The sequence below is a fragment of the Channa argus genome, chromosome 17, assembly GCF_033026475.1.
Source record: "Channa argus isolate prfri chromosome 17, Channa argus male v1.0, whole genome shotgun sequence".
In the NCBI taxonomy this organism is placed as follows: domain Eukaryota; kingdom Metazoa; phylum Chordata; class Actinopteri; order Anabantiformes; family Channidae; genus Channa; species Channa argus.
Window position 1 is genome coordinate 5054226 of NC_090213.1, and position 19826 is coordinate 5074051.

The window sequence follows — 19826 nt, forward strand, 5'->3', positions numbered from 1 at the left end:
AGTTTATAATTCCATAATTTCTTTGATTAAATAAGCTTAAAAAGTCAAGTAAGAGAAGTTCTTACAAGGAGTTCATTTTGAAGTCCTTGTGCTTTTATACCTAAAATGAATTTTAGAGCATGCAGTGGTACTTCAATTTGAGCAAACATTTTGAATTGGTAATTTTATTTATAGTGAAGTACTTATTTATACATATGGTTTGTAAACCAGTTATTCTGATCGCTCAAACGTTTGCACTATCTCAAGCATATTCACAGTATTGATGTGTTTCAACAGAATGTCTCCAATGTTTCAGTGACCTAACTGATTTTTATACTGTGAGCAACATTCACACATAATCATGTCTGGCACTGACTCATAGGTGACACACAGGTCTATAAATTCACTCAGATGCCCTGAGTCTTATGAGCAGCTGACCTACAGGCATAACAGAGGTCTGTTCTTCACCCTCCACCTGTCTTTAATATTTAATATTTTATGAGCAGAGAGCTGTGTCATCAGGGCAGCAGGAGTAAGTTTGATTCAACTACTCTCCAAGCTCCCATCAAACACATCAACACAGACTGGGAATGTGTTAAACTATTTAATTTGGAATAAAATGAGTACCTGGGCCCTTTCTTGGATGGTAAGATATTGTTTTTTTCCCCAGAACACCTCACTGCCTGAACATTATAGTGTTATTGTTGTCCTATTCATCCAGTTTCACATAGATTTTACGTAAGTTTTTCTCTGATTCCTTTCATTTTTATGACGTTGTGGGCTCCCAGCTTCTACCAGGTTCCCTGTCTCTCTAAAATTAATCAGAGACTATGCAGCTGAACGCTGCATTGCTGCACATTGATCGCAGCTGTGCAAAGACTGGTTTGGGTTGTTTTCTAACTGCTGGAAAACAGCATGGAGGGCGACAGTCAGCAGTCACTAACTGGGCTGATGCTGCCCTCTGCTGCTGCTACATCATGCAGCTTCTGCACAAGCTCCGAGAAAAATAAAACTCACTCTACAGCAAAATGTTTCCTGTGACTCATTTACAATTACATATGACTTTATCTAACATTTGCAAGAATGTTTGAGTGCTACTTTTAACTACCTTATTATAGTTATAGATAATGTGGTTTCCTTGGGTTTGACCTCTTGCAAAGGTCACAATATGAATCTGAGAGTTAATTAGCAGAAAACAAATGTACTGTATTTCAATTATTATTTCTTTGCTTTTAATTGTAAAACTTGGATAATTACAGTTACTGAAGTAAAACTGAGTAGTATTAAGCAAAACTCTTTAGTGGAACTGACAACGCCTTTTGTAACTTGTCACATAGTGAAATGCTTAGTAATCACTAATTTAATGTTTACTTATGTATTTTCAAGCAAGAAAGTAGCTTCTGAAAAGTAGCTAAAATTAATTGATTAAACATAAAAAACAGTATAAGTAACTGTACTTGAGTAATTTTCTTGAGTAAATGTACTTACAGATTTTTTGTAATAAAATACTAAAATACAGAGGCCGATGAATCAGGAGAGAATGAGGCATATAAATAAAATGTTTAAAATGTCACAGTAAAGTTATTTTTTCTTGTTCTACAGATTTACCTCTGTGGTTGTTCTGTGTACTGTATCTGGGGGAGCCAATTAAGTATATGTAATATTTTGTACAAATCAACAAACCAACAACAGTCTGTTTACATTTGTTACTGTTAAATTGTTGATTTGCCCTCTTTTTTTCTTCTCTGCTGCACAAGTTAAATATTAACTCTGGCTACCATTAATTGGGGCAGAAGGAATTGATTTGGGCTGCAGAGAGTTTCCTGTGTTGTTCTTTCAGAATTGGCTTTTAAATCAGATTCTTTATTTGTTCCATTCACTAATTTATGGATGGATTAGTGAATGGAGCAACCAGGCACAGGCCCAAGCCAAGTTTTAAACCACACAGCTTAGCTACAACCAACAACAAACAAATAAATATGAAAAATGAATGGTCCCAAACAAACAAGAAAAAGACATGAAATTATATAAAAGACACATAAAGGGAAAAATAGACCAAAATAGAAAATGAGGGTGGGGGGTTACCAACCTAGGGTTAGCCAGAAGCTAATAGATTGTTACTCCACCTGCTGGTATACAGTGGACACATGTTACTGTACTACAATATGCATTCAACTGGGAGCCTGTTTTTCTTTAATTGTTATTATTTTTTCCACATCTTTGCATTTGGCAGCACAGACAGTACAGTACAGTCATCATGACATCATTACCTGCAGTGCAGTGCAGTACTGAGGGAATCTATCAATGCAAAAACCCATTACAAGGTAAATCACTATAAATGCATCAAATGAAAGAAATGCTGTTACTTAAATATTTTAGCTGAATGTAGTTAAATTACAAAAATATAATTAGAAGGAGTGTACAAATAAAACGTAACTGTAAGAACATACAAAGTGACACATTTATTTAGGGGAGCCCCCTCTTTGAAACAATAGTTAACATCTTATTAAGAAACAATGCAAAATGTAATTTTGCTCATTAATTTTATTACGTTGGATTTCTTTTCTTAGATTGTGAGATTTAATTACTTTGTTGATTCAGACATTACAAATTTGGACCATATTTAACACCTATGTAACATAACATGTGACACATGGCACCAGCACATAATCCCACTGATCATGTATTTGTGATTTTCTAAGAGTCACTCTGACACAAAATCAACATCTGTTCACTTGTAACTGCTGTTATGTCTGTGTGACCTGGGTTGAGTAATCTAACAGAGAAACATTATAGAAGCGAGAGGGAAATTCACACCTAAGCTCCTCCACAGGGCTCAAGAAGGTGACGTCGGTCTGGTTCAGCCAGGTCAGGAAGCTCTTAAGGCTGCTGTCGCAGTGGAATCGGTTCATTTTTAGGTTGAGGAAGTTAAGTGAGTGAAACGCTTGAGGATCAGGGGAAGCTATGAAGTTGTTGGAGAGGTAGAGTAGTTTTAGACTTTTTGGGAAGACGTCAGCCTGGAGATATGTCAAGGCATTGAATGAGAGATCCATCTCCACAACTGAGGTGAGACCTTTAAAAACCCCTTGAGGGAGAGACTGCAGGGCGTTGAGGCTCAAGTTGAGACCCAGCACATGTCCAAGATTGTCAAACAGGTTTAAACATACGCCCTGGGACCAGATGTCCTGCAGGGAGCTGCTGTGAAGATCAAGAGCTTTGACATTTTTCAGATCAGTTGAAATGTGGGGCAAGCACTTCCTGATTGTGTTTCCTCCAAAGAAGAGATGCTTGAGGCGTTTCAACTGAGTCACCAACATGTAGACATCACCTAAGTCGGTTAATCTGTTGTCTTGAATGTCCAAAAGTATTAAGTTACTGGCAAACATGGTGACACTGCTCATTGAGGAGGGCTTCAACTTATTGTCTTTCAACGTTAGACAATCTAAGCTCGGTAGAAATGATGGGAAGCCTAATTGTCGTAGAGAGTTCCCTGTTAGAAACAACCCCCTGAGGTTGGGAAGTCCATTAAATGAGGCATAACCCAATACACCAATGTGATTATAAGACAAATCTAACACTCGCAGACTTGTCAGAGAAGCAAATGTGTGAGAATAGATTTCCCCCAGCAGGTTGTGTGACAGGTTGAGGGTTTTTAAGTTACCCTGAAGACCTTCAAAGGCATTTCTGTGTATCTGGTTCACTCTGTTTTTGGATAAATCAATGATCATAACTTCTTTCAGTGCACTGAAAACCCACTGCTGCAGTGCAAAAATCCAGTTTTTAGACAGATCTAAAATACGGACTGAGCTGTTCTTTAGCCCTTCAAAGGTTTTGTTGTCTGGATCAGGAAGATTATTGAATGAGAATCCTCTACCCATTGATCCAGACAGTTTGAGATGGGAGATCTTTGTGCCTTCAATTGCTCTGAAAAACTGCCTTGATGTAGCCACACCTAACCCATTGTTAGAGAGGTCAAGTGTGTCAAAGGACATTCCTCTAAAAGGATTGCCACATTTCTGCCAGTCAATATCTTTACTGAACATTAGGTGAGCAGATTGCAAGTTCAGGACCTTGAAATGTTTACCCTGGAAACCAGCCAGATCTGGTTCACAAATCTTGTCAATTTTGTTGAGCTTTAGATTCAAATCTTTTAAATTAGGCATGTGTGCAAAGGACATTGAAGGCTGAAGTCTGTTTATCTGGTTACCAAAGAGGTTGAGCTTCTCCAAGGAGGACAGTGGCTCCAGATAGTTCTCCATTAGTATGGAATCTTGAAGTGAACAGTAATCTAGGTCCAGTTTCTGCAAACTAGACAGTCCCACGAAGGCTTGTTTCTCCAGTCGAAGGCCGACATTGAAGCCGAGAAGAAGACTTTTAAGATGTTTTTGTCCCTGGAAGGCATAATTTCTTATCACGAGTGGCACAAACTGTAGCCCCAGGTCCAGCTCCTGCAGCTGCTCAAGGCCTGACAGGGAGGTGGAGTTGATCTCACTAATGTAGTTGTTGCCCAGGAACAGGTGGGTGATGTTCGGAGGCAGAGCAGGAACAGTACTATGCTTCTGGAAGGCACAGTTGGCTACAGAGCCCACTATGATGCATGATGGGAAACACCCCGGCACCTGCAAGAGGAAATTAAACATTTAAGTGGATTTTTGGTAATGTTTATAGTAAGGTCATAGATGGATTAGTTAATGGGCTGAAAAATAGAAATGAATGGTGCAAAATGAAGCAAAACAGACACAAAATAGGTAATATCAGACACAAAAAAGTACAACAAACACAAAACACAAAACCTCCAGAATTACACATCAAATAACTACAAACAGATAAAACAACCATTTACCAATGAAGGAAAGGTGTGGAGGGCCCCTTCCCTGTCTGCACCCAGGGGTCATTTTCTCCTAATATCATCGATTAATACCCACGTTGGTTTATTCTAAAGCTGAGTATCTTTTTGCTTTGCTTTAATATTTTATAATTCAAAAAACCCGACTTTGAATTTACCTAACATCCTAACACTGTTGTGCAACACATAAATTAACAAAGAAATCAATCTTTAAAGGGCAAAATTATTTTTTTACATCTTTTAAATTATAGCCACTTTTTGTTATTCTGTACTTCTGATCGATGCTTTTTCTTCTCTGCTCTTTTTTCTTCTTTTAGCTTATTGTTGTTGTATTGTCTGTAACTGCACTCAGATCATATGTTTCATATGAATTTATTGTTTCTTACTTTATGCACACACAAACAGAATATTTCACCAACAAGAATAAATTGCAGATCAAACACAAAACTGTGTTTTTGTGATCCTGAATAAAGTCTATATTGTGAAATTAAAGTTGCACTTACAAAATTCACAGCTGCTTTATAAATCAATTTTACTTCTATACAGTTCAAAAAACAATAAATGGTCTTCAAATATATTTTGTTTAAAAACTTTGCCTCCATTAGAATACTTTAAAAAATTACTCCTCCACTATATTTTTCTTCAAACACAGCACACTGTACAGCACTTTTAAATTCAGCCTTTATGAAAGTTTCAGACAGATGTACTTGTCAAGTCTATTTGCAGTATGAACACAGTGTCCTGTTGCATTTACTGTATAACATGTTGTAAGTTTGCCTACCTGTAGGAAAATGCAGGTGATAACCAGTTGAAGATCCAGCATCCACATCCTCACACTTGTCGAATAAATTCAGTTTAAGTCTTTTTTCTAAGGTAAAAAAAAAGATCCAGTCTCTTTGATGTAAAACTCCTTGTCTGATTCTGCAGAGATCACGTTTGGCTTTTTATCTGTGAGTTTCTACGTCACTTATTCTGGGCATTACCCTGACCCTGCAACATAAATGTGCTGCGGGGATTTCCCATTTCCCAATAAAGGGAAGTACATTTGTATGTGTAGTCCTTCATTGCCATGTACTGTATGTTTTGTTGTTGTGTATTGGGGTTAAGATGATGCACTGCTTTACAAAAATGTACATGTTGTCATGTTTGTGTTATTACGCATTGATTAGTTTCCAACCCTGAAGCTGAATTTCTTCTTTAAAAGCTATATCAATACAAATATAATATAAGTCCTTTTATATTTTTATATGAGTTGTTATGTCCCGTGATGCACACTGTTAGAGATTTTGTAGTTTTACTGTGTAAATACTGAAAAGAGAAATCAAAACAACAATTTATACCAAATGTCTACACAGTTCACAAAATATAGGCTAAAATCTCTAATTGCCTATTGCATAATTTTTATCATGCATTTATTATGCAATTTTTATTATGCAATAATACAACTTTTTGTAATTGTAGGTTAGGTTTAAAAAAGTGGTTGCAGGTGATCATATTACATGTGAAATGTCAGTACTGACCACAGCTGTACTCAGTTGTACTCCACCTGATCTGTCAGAAAACATTTTGCGTAACGTTTCCTTTCATCCACTCAATGACTGTGTTATTTCAATAAGCTGCATGTTTTTTCACAATTTCCCACAAAACACTCTTCTTCTGTCAGACACTGTGGTTGCTGGTTGCTTCATCACAGCTTTTGTTGTAGATACTTTGACACGTTTGATAAAAACTGTTATGAAATAAAGCTAAACAAAGTACATTGACTCATGACTCATGACTATTTATTTGATTGAATAAATCAAATAAATGGAAACAAAATAACTTTTAAAAGACATAAAATTAGACACAGAGTTGCATTAAAACAAAGTAAAGCAAAAGCAACCACACAAGGACACCAAATTAAAAATGACACATAAAACAGCTACAAAGGGATGAAAAAGTGCAACACATACAGAAAACAAACGTCCCCAATATTTAAATATGCACAAATACAGAAACAAAAATCCACTACGGTAAAAAAGTGAGATGCAAAATGATGAGGCAGTTGTCCACGGACCACAGGGTCAGTGACTTGATTCCCTGGCAATACACTTAACCCCCAACAGCCCATTCCCCTCCCCAGCTGTGCAGTGCCAGTCCAAGCCCGATAGAAATTGGGGAGGGTTGTGTCAGAAAGGGCATCTGGCACACAAACTGTGGTCAATGATCCGCTGTGGCCAACCTGAAATCAGAGGATAAGCCAAAAGGACAAAAAAAAACAAAGTGAGATGCAAAATGACTTCAGAGTCATAAAATACCTATAAAGACACAAAGTGACAAATAAAACTACAAATACGACAAATAGATACAAAAGGACTCTGACAAAATATCTCCAAAGATGCCCAAAACAAGCAGAAAACAAGAAAATTGTTACTAAGAGACACAAAATAGAGGTACAAATCAAAAATATTGGTTAAATGCAGAAAAATAATTTCATTGTAGCGTGTATGTGCAATATGTATATATGCTCAATGACAAGAAAGGTTGCTCTTTTTCAGGAGTGTGGTGAGGGCCTGGCCCCGGGCCCCAATTATATTACAGTGTGGCCATGGATTCGAGCCTAATCTAGGTAAAAGGTCAAATATAATGTGTACATTTTCGATTGATCTTTGACGTGTAAAATAAGTTAGTTAAAGCCCAACCAGACTAAAACTGTGCGGTTAAAAATAAAGTTTTATCTTTGTGTGGGCATCACTCGGTGTCAGAGGGGAGAGAGGGGGGGTGGAGGGGAGAGAGGGGGGGTGGGCGGCCCGAGCAGAGGAGTGACTTCTTTCAAAAACAGTCGCTGCACTTCAACACAGCGGCAGCGGCAGCGGGCGGGTACGGAGCCTGTGGAACATGGCTCCTTACGGAAATAAATAACGGCTTTAACCAAAGAGAACGGCACAAAACAAAAGGGGAAGCGGATATTTCAAAGGGGGAGAGCTGGAAAAAAGTCAGTGCCACACGTTTGAGTGTCGATGTTGGTGTTTGGCCACGAATACCTGACGAAAATAGTCCCGGTGAGTAACGTTAGACCCCGTCTCACATAGCCGCTGATTTAACACTGTAGCCTGGGTGTAGACTTAAGTTTTAGTCGCCTCAAGTTTGGCTTTTTAAGTGGAAGAGCAGCTCAGTTTGTTACGGAGTGATTTCAAGCCCACATTCATTTGGGGGAACAAGGTGAACAGGGAGTTAAACTTTTGGCAATATGGCCGCTCAGATGTCACACAACTTCCCAGAAGTAGGCAGAACTTGAGAAGAGTTTTGGACTGAGGTGTCTCTCTCTCTTTTTAAACGTATGGGAGCCCGATGTGTCCCCCGTGGACCTTTTGACATGTTGCACTTTATCACAAACGTGTCTGCAGGTGTGTAGACGGCTGTAGTAAACCTGAGTCACGCCCGCTTTTCAAAGCAGAGCTACTAGTGGTGCTCTCTCCTATGAGAGGAACAGCACTCCATTCACAAATCTGGCAAGTTTACATTTCCTGGCGTATTGCCAGGCATACAGACTTTGTGCAACCAAATGTTGTGCTTTTTTTCAAAGCATCGTGGTCCATTTTGACATACGTCATTACTGTTTAAAGTGTCTTACTCACATGGACATGTATGTGTCGTTACAGTGCAACTAGCTGAGTGGATGTTTAGGAGAAGGGTGCCAGTTTTAAGACTAGTGAATCATTTCATGTGACCGTTGGGTAACTTGCACAGTATCACACTTACTGGCAGTTTAATAACTTGTACTGCCAATACCCACATCTGACCTGTGCGGTCAAATGAGACTGTTCCTAACCCCACAGCTGCCAGAAATGTGGTTTCAGCGATGGTCTATGAATGTTTTGAGTTCCTAGAAGAATGTGACAGTTCTAACCACACAGTGGATGAAGCATTCATTTAAAATGCAGTTAATAAAACAGGATCTAAGCTAAGCGTCCTTGGAAAAATGAGTCCTGTAAGGAAATGAAGTGTAAATATTCAGGGATGCATAAAGCAGGTCATTACACGCAAACATCAACATGAAAGCTTAAAAAAGGAAAAGTTACATTTTTTTGTGTTCATTCATGATTTCAATAAGGTAAACATGATAATTATGCTATGTTTTCTAATGTTGTATTAAATGTGCTCTTATGTACAAATGTTTCTATATTGATGGATCTGTAATAACCCAGTAGTGTCCTTTAGTGTTGGCTGGATAATGAATTGCCAGACTCCAGTTCATAAATCATTTTAAATGTGTTTTTAATTCTTTACAATTCTGGCAGTCTATTGCATCTCTCTTCCAATAAATATTGGATTCTTGGAAGTTGAGCACTCAAATTATATTTTGGCTTTGTGAATGTAAACCAGACAGATTTCAAATTATCTTTCTGTACCCCAGTTATAGTTGTTTTGCAAACGGCAAGCAGCTGTGTCCACAAGTTATTTTTCACAAGTGGGACATATGAAGGAGAAGAAGAAGAAGAGAGACACAGACAATCAAATGATGGTCAAGTCAATTAACAAACAGGGCAAGTAGAAGCTGTGACCGCAACATAGTGTAAATCCAACTCTTACAACTCACTGATGGCACAATTACACTCCAAACTGTTTCTCCCTATGGAGAAAGCGAAAAAGAGGGATGACAGAGAAAGAGAGCAAGATCCCAGTTACTGATGCGCTCTCCCCTGAAGACCACTACTTTTCCCTTGATGGCTGCATATTGTGTACTTTATTCAACAAGTGGGCCATTGGTTTACATTTTTTAACATGGCAAAATTAGAGAGGAAACGACAATTAACCATTTTTCCTGGTATTAAAGCCCCAACCCACCCCGACTCCCTGCACATGAAAACCAGGTACATAACAGGTTTTCCTGTTTCATTTCTTACCTGCAGAGGCGTCTTCGCATCAGCCTCTGCTTCATAACCTTTTACATTTTGTCCATGTCTGCACATGGAAGTACTTTAACTGTTGATTTACAGTGGTGCTGGGTTGTGCTAATGTCTCTCCACTGTGTGTGGGGAAATAATAGCTGTGAGGGGGAAACCTATGATTAGAAGAACAGTCATTCCTATCTTGCCTCTAGTTTATATAATTTCTTAGGAATTAAATTATAGTGTAAGTCCTTTTTTCATGTTGAAGCAGTTTGATGGCCCACCGACACTTGTGGGGACCTCGTAGCGCTCCGCTTGGTCATTGTTTGGCGGGTTTGATGCCTTTGAGTTGTAGCTTTTAGCATTGCGGGTAGTTGTAGTGTACAGTAAAAGCAGGCTTTTTTAAATTTATTGTATTTAACATGAATAATTTGACTTTTTATAAAATATGAGTTCAAGGGTAAACAATCAGACAAACACTTTTATTATTATATAGAGGTTTGCTGTAATTGAATTAAGAGAGATTTTTCCGCCCACCCCTGAAGATTTTCATGTATATGTGCAAGATTGTTGCACATATTGTAGAGTATGATATTTGTTGCTGCAGGTTATATACTGACTGATCACGCATTTCTACAATTATGTGCCCTCTGATTTTTTTCACCATGGTAGACACGACTTTCACTTTCTACCTCTTTGAGTTTAACTTGTTCACTCACTTCCTGTTAAATTCACCACCTTCCTTTCCTGCTTTGTTTGCCTCTTTCTTTTTTGTCTCTTAATTTTTGTTCTTCTCCTTCGCAACCAAGATGACTACAGATCTCTAGTTATATGATCATCATAGGCATAAAACAAGACTATCTGTTCAGGTTACAGGTCCAGGCTGCAGATCTAAGGATTGTGCAAAATGTAGTAATTACAACTGAGAGGAGTCAGATAAAGAGTCATGCTCATGCTACCTTCACAAAAGTTTCTGCATCTGATGTTGTGATTATAAACTCAACAAAACAATGCAATAGGTTAGTGGAACACATGTCACTTCAGGTATTGGTGAGACAAGGAAATATAATCCATATGCTCTAATAGGGCAGAAAGTGTGAAGGCTCTTCAGGCTATAACATTTAACAACTCTGGAAAGTTATAATGGTAGCAGTGTTTATCTTTTCTTCAGAAGTACTAGAATATTAATACTACAAAGAATGTCCCCTAGGAAGTGTTTAATTGACCTATGTAGCAATTGACAAGACTACATTTTGGATGAAGTTGAGGTTCAGTCTTTTGAACATCAAAATACTGTAAATGGCTTTGAGACAAAAACAAATGTGCCTTTTGAAGTGGCCCACTCAGAGTTCTGTAAAGGAGAATGGTCCAAAGCACCTCTTTAACCTTGTGCAGGTCTAACCCACAACTGAAGGTTAATGCTGTCAAAGGTGGTTCAGCCAATTTTTAAAATGTGATCTTTACTTATACCACCATTACTTTGTACTTTTAAGGGGTGTGAGTTAAGACATGAAAAATCATTACTGTATTTTATCAGCTTGGGAATGTTGATATTTGTGATTTCGGGGATGATCAGATCAAATTTAATGACTAATTTATGCAGAAAAGAAGGAAATTGTAAACACTGCTATTGCTTTATCTTGCAGCTGTAACTATGTATGGGAATTAATAAGAATTTATTGATATCAATGCCACTATTGATTCTTCTACTGTATTTGTTCTAATTGTTTATGGATTTCCTTACTGATGACTGATTAATTTCCTGAATGGGGAAAAAGTAGGCCACTAATTTTCAGTGTTCGCTTAGCAGTTTTATTATCTCCGTGTCTGAAAACCCTTGTTGTCTCTGCCATGACTCCTTTTAGTAGTTTAGCTAGTTTTCTGCAGCGTAGACGCAGAGTTTGAGGTCAGGACTTCTTTTTTTTTCAATGTACTGGGCGACTGTCCCCCCTATGCATACCTTGATGGCCACTGTGTTAAAAAAAAAACGGGTGGCAAAGTGTTAAGCTTTTCCCAGTTTGAGTACAGGACATGACTATAAATCTGTTTCTTGTTGACAAAGTTAGTGCTAGGATAGGCTTGCTGTTATCGTTTGCTTGAGTTTGGACACAAAGGCACAGGTTCTTTGAGGTTTTGGTACAACTTTCTGGCCCAGAGATAGTACATATTTAAAAATCTGCACCCTAAATTCACCTCAGAGTTTGCAGGAACTTGCAGACTAGTCCTCCAAACACTCCTGGCATGCTAGGCTTTGCATCTTAAATGTGTAACCAGATATGAGCTGCTTCTGTTTTTACCAGCCGGATGACAACCCAGGGTCCTACAGGGTGAGCCAGGTTGTCTCTCTGGCAGTACAGGGGTCAAAGGTCAGGGGGGAGAGATTGCTTTCGGTTCCACCTGCTTGTAGCTGCTTTAGTCAGTGCATTTGCAAGTGTTACTTTGTGGGTTTTCTGTGGTTTTTAGACTACTCTATATTTATTTATTAGACCATTTAGACTTCTATCAGAAAATAAGTGAGTTTGTTGTTTGTTTTCAAGCAGGTATGTCATAATGTATTTTGTTGAGTCCAGCTTCTCAAATTGTTCAACAGACAAAACAAGCAATGGGATGAAGTTACATAAATAAAGATAAATAGTTATGAGAATTTTTAATGTTGTCAGTTTATACATATACTATTCAATATGCTGTTGAAAAAATAACCCATATACTATGAAAAAATATCAGAGGTTCCAACTCTGTTGCCAATCGATATGTACTGATATGGAAAACCTCTTAACCAGAGTGACCTATAAAGTCGACTCATACACAGACAACCAACAATTATCAAAGTTGAATTAAGCTTGTTGAGCCAGATCCAATTTCCATTAAGGAAATAAAAATTCATTCCTCTTCCTATAAAACCCTAACTTTTCTTTTTAATAGCTTTTGATAGTTTATTTGGCTTTATAGTATATTTGGCTCTGCTACATCCAGCCAAACAACTGGTAATACACTCAACTATACAAATTCATAAACGTCTTGCGTTCCCTGCAGCTATCTAAAACAATGAATTTAGAAAGTTGCTGCAGAGGTTTTCAGACAGATAATTAGGTCTGACCAATGAGTTTCATTTGTTTTGTGTACTAAAAAGTCATTTATAGGATAAATGCAGCTAGTAAGTATTTCTGCATCGGTTGCAGCTCACTGTAAATATATTATGTATAACACACACTAGTAATGTCCTGTCAGAGCTGACTGTGAGAATACAGAGCAGCTGTAAGTGGTAATTTGGTCATGTGGCATCCATGGTGTGTGGAGGGGGTGCAAAGGGTGGTAAATGCCCTTTTACTCTTCTTTAATAGCCCTTAGCCTGCCTGAAGCCTGTCTATGTGTTTTCCTCTTATGTCCCACTTGTGAAAAACAACTTGTGGAGACACCAACAGAACCCAGCGGTGAGTTTATAACTTTTGATTGATTTTTAGCTACAAATCAAAGTTTGTAGTGTTCATGTTTTTGATTCCTATGAAGCGGTGTTTTGTGTGCGTGCATGTGTGGCTGGTAATGCACAGATGCTGTCATTGGGGGGTCTAAAGTGAAAAGACACCTGCTCTATAGACACTGTCACTCAGTAGGAAACAGCTAAACATTAGAATATTTACTGCATGCAGTCATACATGAGTGTATAGAAGTGATAGAATGTGGTTGCAGGTGTAATGAATGTCAGCACCAAAGAGTCACTCACTATTTTTATCTTCAATAACGATGTCACTGTGCTACTGATGCTAAATTGTATGTTTCTTTGTATTTGGTGTGTGTGTGTGTGTGTATGTATATATATATATATATATATATATATATATATATATATATATATATATATATATATATATATATATATATATATATATATATATATATATATATATATATATATATATATATATATATATATATATATATATATATATATATATATATATATATATATATATATATATCCATTGACATATTGAATTAAAAAAATATTTGCTGTCCATATATCCAACATATTAGACGATTAGATTTTGAAAATGCTGTTCACAGAAAACACGACTGTATGAAGCCTTGGTCTGGGGAAATTTGTAATAACAAAAAATTCCTTTTTTTTTTAAGACAAAAAAGAAATATTCTGCACACGAAGACGCTATATGGAATATTGTTTTATCAAATATAAGTTTATCATTATGAATCCAAACAAAGCACTCGTCAGATCATTGGTGACTTCAGTGCTGCTATAACTCCAGTTTTTCGTAAAGTGAAAGGTGCCATTACAGGTGTCCCAGTCTCTTGAAGTCAAGTGGATTCTTCTTTAGACAGGGTGACTTTTACAGCTTTCTGGATAAACCATCAGAGGTTTGATGTATACTTATGTAGCTTCACTTGGTTCAGTTTTTGATTGGATTTGGTGCTTTTTTTTTCCATTCAAATTTGCCACAGTAAAGCACTTTGAGTCCTTTTTTTTGTCCTTTCTGACACTGACCCTTTGGTCTGTGGACGACTGCCTTTACCAGCTGAGCCACAGCTGCCCCCTGAAAAGGCTAAAAGTTTTGATGTGATGCTGAGTTAACGTGCATTTTTTGATTGTCTTGTCCTGCTAATAGAAATTTTAGCTTTTGTTGCTTTTGTGTTTGTTGCTACTGTGGCATTTTAATGTCTATGGTGAAATGACCTTGTGCACAGAAAAAAAATGCACATGTGGAAAAATTAGTACATACAATTCAACAATGAGGCTTCAGTCTGACTGTATTTGTTATGAGTTGGGATTTTTCTGCTGCTGTGAGAGCTTGGTAAACTGAGACTAATGATATGTCAAACATGTCAGTCACATTTGTTATATTTTATTTCGTGAGAAGTTTCTTGGCAATCTTGAGCATTTGGTTTCTTTTTTACTATTTAGCTGCAAAATGCCACGTCCAGTGTTACAGAAATACTACAAAAGTATTACAGCTAGTTCTGTAGATTATATGCAGAGCAGCTACTTAATTGAAAGTGTTACGTAGGAAACGTCAGTATCAAGTTGCAGACTGTTTGTTTGGGAACAAGAGCCATTTTGTCATACTCGAGGTACAATTCTACCAGTAAAGCCCTTAAAAATGCGACTAAATAGGCATATAGACATAAATAGCTTGAATTGCAGTGGTTGTGTTTTGTGTGTGTCCCCTGCAGAGAGGCCTTGACGTTATTATCCACAGACTGAAAATGTGCTTTTGTTTTCTCTCTGTCTCTCTGTTAGTCGCCCTTTATTGAAGCTCCTCTGTCCTGTGTATACCCCTGACACTGAGAGGTATGACCACACACACACACACACACACACACACACACACACACACACACACACACACACACACACACACACACACACACACACACACACACACACACACACACACACAGTACATTAAGCTTTCAGCAGTGTTTTCTAAATCTCGCTGTATCTTAAGTGAGAAATTAGCAGAAGACTGAGAATGATTAATGTGTGTGTGTGTGTATGTGTTCAGAGCTGTGTGTACTGTATGTGTGTTTGTTTCTGTAAAGCTCAGCAAATGTCAGCCGTAATAAAACACCACGGTGCAACCCACACACAGCTAAGCGGTGCACATGCAGTCAGCTGTGTGTACCTCTCCATGTCTGCTCCCTTCTGCCTCTTTTTTTCTCTCCCATACAGAATGTTACTGTCTATAGCTGCATCTCTGATAAAAAAGAATCCAGTCAGCAGAACCAAGTATCTCCTCTGGCATCTAGTTGAATTACCAGTTCAAACCAGGCTCCTTTATCATTATCACTTCAGCATATCACCAATTGTGTGTTTTTCTTCTAAGACAGCAGACTTTTTGCATGCAGAGTGATGTTGAAGGGTGCATTTTACTGCCTATCCTGCATAGGCAAAAACTGAGTATGTTGAATCACATTTTCAAAACTGTATGCCAATAGTTGGATATTTTACCGGTAACTGTTTCATCTCTACTCTAGTCCAGATTTAATTTGAGCTCTCTTCGTCTTTTTTCCGCTACCACTCTCCCATAAATCTTTGACTGGTGAAGAACTTGGACATCACTTGCTGTGTGCTCAGTCGAGGAAGCTTGAAACTCGTTTAGAGGAATGTCCTTCTTGAATGGTCCCACAGTTTTTGAGGACGGCCTGCTCTCAAATGTGTTTCATTTGGTAATGATGGGATTTAGCGGTACTTAAAGAGCTATTCAGTGACTTTTCTTGCATCTGTCCTCTGATTGTTGCTTTTCAATAACCTTTTCACAGATTTGCCCTGAGTATGGTTTTGCTTTTATGTGGTGTAGCTATTGGCCAGAATAGTGATCATTGTAAGAGTATTTCGAGAACAATCCTTTAAACACTTTCACTGTCTCCATTTAACTAATTGTGTGACTAAAACCCCTTGGCTGCACCAGTGTTGATTTTAAATGTGTCACATTAAATCTTTGTGAAATCTTGTGTAATCACTTATTTTTCGTGTTACACTTTATATTTTTATTGCGCTTTGCTTACTTTGCTGATTCATTTTCTATTTGACATTAAAAACGATTACTTGTATAAATGATTTTCAAAAAGCTAAATTAAATGGACCACATTTAATTTTTGTATAATATAAAAGTTGAAAACTTCAAAGGGGGCTGAATGCTTTTTATAGGCACTGTATTTTTAGCAAGGTGTGTGCATCTTTTTGCAATTCTACAATATTTATTCAGCCTATGTGAAGTTTGATCAAGTTGCTGTGGGCACACAGTTTATGCCAGGGTAGCATAAAAAAATTGGATCCCTTTCCTTTGAGAAACCTGTGTTTTTTTTTGTTTTGTTTTTTTTTTACCCAGTGATTAGTAAAATGGCAGCCAAGTTGTTCCGGGCCTGCTGACATACTTGAGGGTGATTGTGAGAAGAGTAATTATATCTATGATGATTTAAAGCTTTCAGAGTTAAAATGGGAAGCAAACCTCACAGTCCAAATGTTCCTCCATGTCAGCTTTACTCAGACATACAGACAGACATAGACAGACAGGGTGCAGTTATTACCAAGGCCAGGCTGGAAATAAAACTTTACTCACCATGGGAGTCAACTGTGGTTACCGATGACACTTTTGGAGAGAGTCAAAGTTCTTTTTCTTTAAATAATGTATTGTCCAATCCAAAACATTTGACTTCTTTATTGACACTCATTCTCCTGTGTCCAGTTTGTGGACCTGTTATTTGCTCTCTGGTAGAGAGTTAAAAGCAAAGGTCTAAATCACACTCATGTTTGTGAAGTAAATAGAAACTCAGCAGATGGTTAGCTTAGCAGGAAAGGGGGGGGGGCAACTAGCCTGGCTCTGCCTGAATGTACAAATATGCCTATTAGCAGCTCTAAAGTTCATTAATTAGCACATTATATCAAATTTATCAAGTCATCGATCACTGTAACTGCTCTGTTAATACTATTTTAGCTAAATTCTCTAGAGAATAAGAATGTTCCACAGGAAAAAAGATTAATGACAGTGTTCTCCGGTAGCAACGGATCCCAAACACGCCTGTTGTGATAGGTCTAAACAAGATTCACTCTCATCAGGACCTGCTCCATTTGCAGATGCTAAAAAAGGCCTAAGTTTAATCTTGCCAGAAGCTCTGAATTTCTATATAGGTGTATAGAAGACAACCGCTCAATCAGAGCTGCATCTTCCGAGTGCTAAACTGTGCTGCTATCCTCGATAATGCGTGTTTCCGTTTGGACAGCTACTAACAATTTGGATTTTACATCGTGAATTGGCTCAACTGCTGGCATTGTCCGAACTGTCTCTGTGTTTAATGAAACTTTTTTTTTTTAATGGAGAGGTTGTCTAGTGTGCATCTACTCTAGGACACATTGAAGAAGTGGTGGCCATGGCTCTCCGCCAAGTGCAAGTTTATATAATTGTGCTTTCAGAACTGCTATCACTTGAGAGTGTGTGTGTGTACATGTGACTGCAAAATGGCAGTGAAACAACTGTAGAAAGATGGGAGGGACTGGGAAAGAGTGTTTCTGAGTGTGTGTGTGTGAGAGAGAGTTACTGAAAAGAGGAATCCTTTTGTAATGATGAAGCATGAAGTCTCCTGGGAAGCGTTCAGATCCTCTCTGGAATGTGTGTGTGTGCTGGGGGTGGCCTGTCATCACATTTATACAAGGAATGCAAATATTTGTGTGTGAGTTTCAGCCTTGTGGTGTAGTGTAACTGTTGCCATGACAACCATTATCCTCTGGCGTTTTCGGTGTCACCTGGCAGCAAGGAACTTTATTTCTGTCTTTTTTTCCCTAATTTTCTTACTTTCCTTCTTTTTTGTCTTGTACAGTCCACCCTTCCCCCTCTTTGTCTGTTTTCTAAGTTGCCACTGTTAACATGTTCAAATGCCAGCTTACAGATCAGATTTCATCAGCTGCTCTCATTAATGCGTTTATTTACATAGCACTCAGCTCATCCTGTGGTGGCCGTGAACTTGACTCTCCCTGGGAGCCTTCCTCTAATTTTCTAGTTTGTATGCACAGGTGTGACTGCATCAGTACGCAAACCATGAATGGATTACTAAATGGGCCAACAGGGCAGAAAGCCCAGGGGCCAATGTCTTTAATATTTAATATTTCTCTTTTGAAATTTACAATTACAAAACTGCCAACAGAGCCAAAAAGTTGGGACATTGTATAAAATGGTAATGAAATGGGAATTTAATGAAAGAAAATCGTTTGACACCTATTTTTCGTTGGAAGTACGACAAAGATGATTGATTTTTTTTAATTTTTTTTTTGGGGGGGGGGGGTTATCCTCATTTTTAATTTGATGCCAGGAACATGTTTCCAAAAATTTGGTACAGATGCCAAAGACTAAAAGAGTATTAGCAAACAAAAATATGTTTCAAATGATTTGCAAATCATTACATTCTGTTTTTGCATAGTTGGGACACTAGTCCAAATTATGCAAGCTGTGTCAAATGTTTGGAGATTTTTTTATGCTTGGTTGAAACGCCCAGGTGCTGAGAGCTTTTTTGCCTTTTTGTTGTGTTCTGTGCAGGATGGTGATGGAGGAGGGGGGGCAGAGTGACAGAGGGAGGGGGGGCACAGCAGAAGCAGCAGCAATGCCAGCAGAAGGGAGACAAATCTTCATGGAGCTTGGTGAGTTGACCTTTGAACCTCATAATGTGCCTTGGCCCTTTACTTCTAAACCTTGCAGGAATTCTAGCTTCTGTTATGGGTCGAAACAAAAAGAACTATTTGATTTTCAAAGATGAAAGATGTTCTTAAATATGTTACTCGTTTCAGAGCCTCTGAATGGCTTCTTCTTTTCCACAGGGGAACAGAACTTGGATGCCATTTGCCTGTCCACATATCGAACAGCCTGCAAGCTCAGATTTATACAGAAGAGATGCAACTGTAAGTGACCACTGTTCTTCTTCAATAACATGAGAATGTTTATTACCATTAAAGGAAATGTTCTCAATATTTCAAGTAAAAGCACTAAAGTCAGGTGTCTGTAGAGACACTAAAAGAAGCTGTTAGTGGCCTGTATGGACAGGAGTTCTGATTACAGCAAGAAAAATGCATTTCAGCATTCACGTAAACACCTGACTGTTGTTTAAGACAGAATAAAAAAACTTTCCATGTAAGTATCCTGACTCCTCAGTGCAGAAAAATGGGTTTTTGTGACAAATGTGTTGTGAAGGAAAATAAGATCAAAATGCTACTGTCTCTCTTATAAAATCAAGTTACTTCTTGTTACTACTAGTGGGATGATGTCTCCTCTTTGAAAAATAACTTCATTCTTTCTTCTCTCATTCCAGTGCATCTGATCGACATATACAATGTGATTGAGGCAGTGCGGGATGCGGGTCTGAATGCTGTGGAGCTCAACGCCATCATTTCTGTGACTAGACTGGAAAACCTGGTGTCCTCCCTGTTCAACCAGCTCAGCAAGCGCCTTCCCACCACACACACCATCAACCCCCGAGAGAGCACCATCCTGTTAGTTGAATTCATCCTGGCAGCCATTGACTGGTAACTACGGTCCTGTTTTCTTTAAAGCTGTGTGTGACTGTTTCATATGATGTGTAATGTCGCAACAAGGGTGACACATACTACTGTGAGAAACATGTTTGTGTTTTTT

General features: G+C 38.1%; 2 protein-coding genes across 8 annotated transcripts in view; one reads left to right on the forward strand and one right to left on the reverse strand.

The window, feature by feature from the left end:
* Positions 1-2145: 2145 nt before the first annotated feature.
* LOC137102055 (toll-like receptor 5) lies at positions 2146-5765 on the reverse strand. The gene is made up of 2 exons (XM_067481108.1): positions 5607-5765; positions 2146-4598 (listed from the first exon to the last, which is right to left on the reverse strand). Exons 1-2 carry the CDS (start codon positions 5652-5654, stop codon positions 2727-2729), a joined length of 1920 nt encoding a protein of 639 aa, XP_067337209.1. The 5' UTR covers positions 5655-5765; the 3' UTR covers positions 2146-2726.
* Positions 5766-7639: 1874 nt separating this feature from the next.
* Positions 7640-19826, forward strand: part of LOC137102056 (dystrobrevin beta-like) — a 33029-nt gene continuing 20842 nt past the window's right edge. For 4 of the 7 annotated variants that reach the window (XM_067481109.1, XM_067481114.1, XM_067481115.1 and 1 more), the window contains exons 1-5: positions 7641-7866; positions 14948-14998; positions 18738-18838; positions 19016-19096; positions 19504-19717. In XM_067481109.1, the coding sequence (XP_067337210.1) occupies positions 18739-18838; positions 19016-19096; positions 19504-19717 (395 nt within the window). In that variant the 5' untranslated portion in view covers positions 7641-7866; positions 14948-14998; position 18738. Of the gene's footprint in view, positions 7867-12995; positions 13128-14947; positions 14999-18737; positions 18839-19015; positions 19097-19503; positions 19718-19826 lie in introns of those variants that run through there. The other 3 variants (XM_067481113.1, XM_067481110.1, XM_067481112.1) reach the window with 3 other exon arrangements.

Coding starts and splice junctions, on each gene's coding strand:
- LOC137102055 (XM_067481108.1), bottom strand. CDS start 5,654: ATGTGGATGCTGGATCTTCAACTGGTTATCACCTGCATTTTCCTACAG. Junction 4,599..5,606: donor TCACCTGCATTTTCCTACAG/GTAGGCAAACTT, acceptor TTCCTCTTGCAG/GTGCCGGGGTGTTTCCCATC.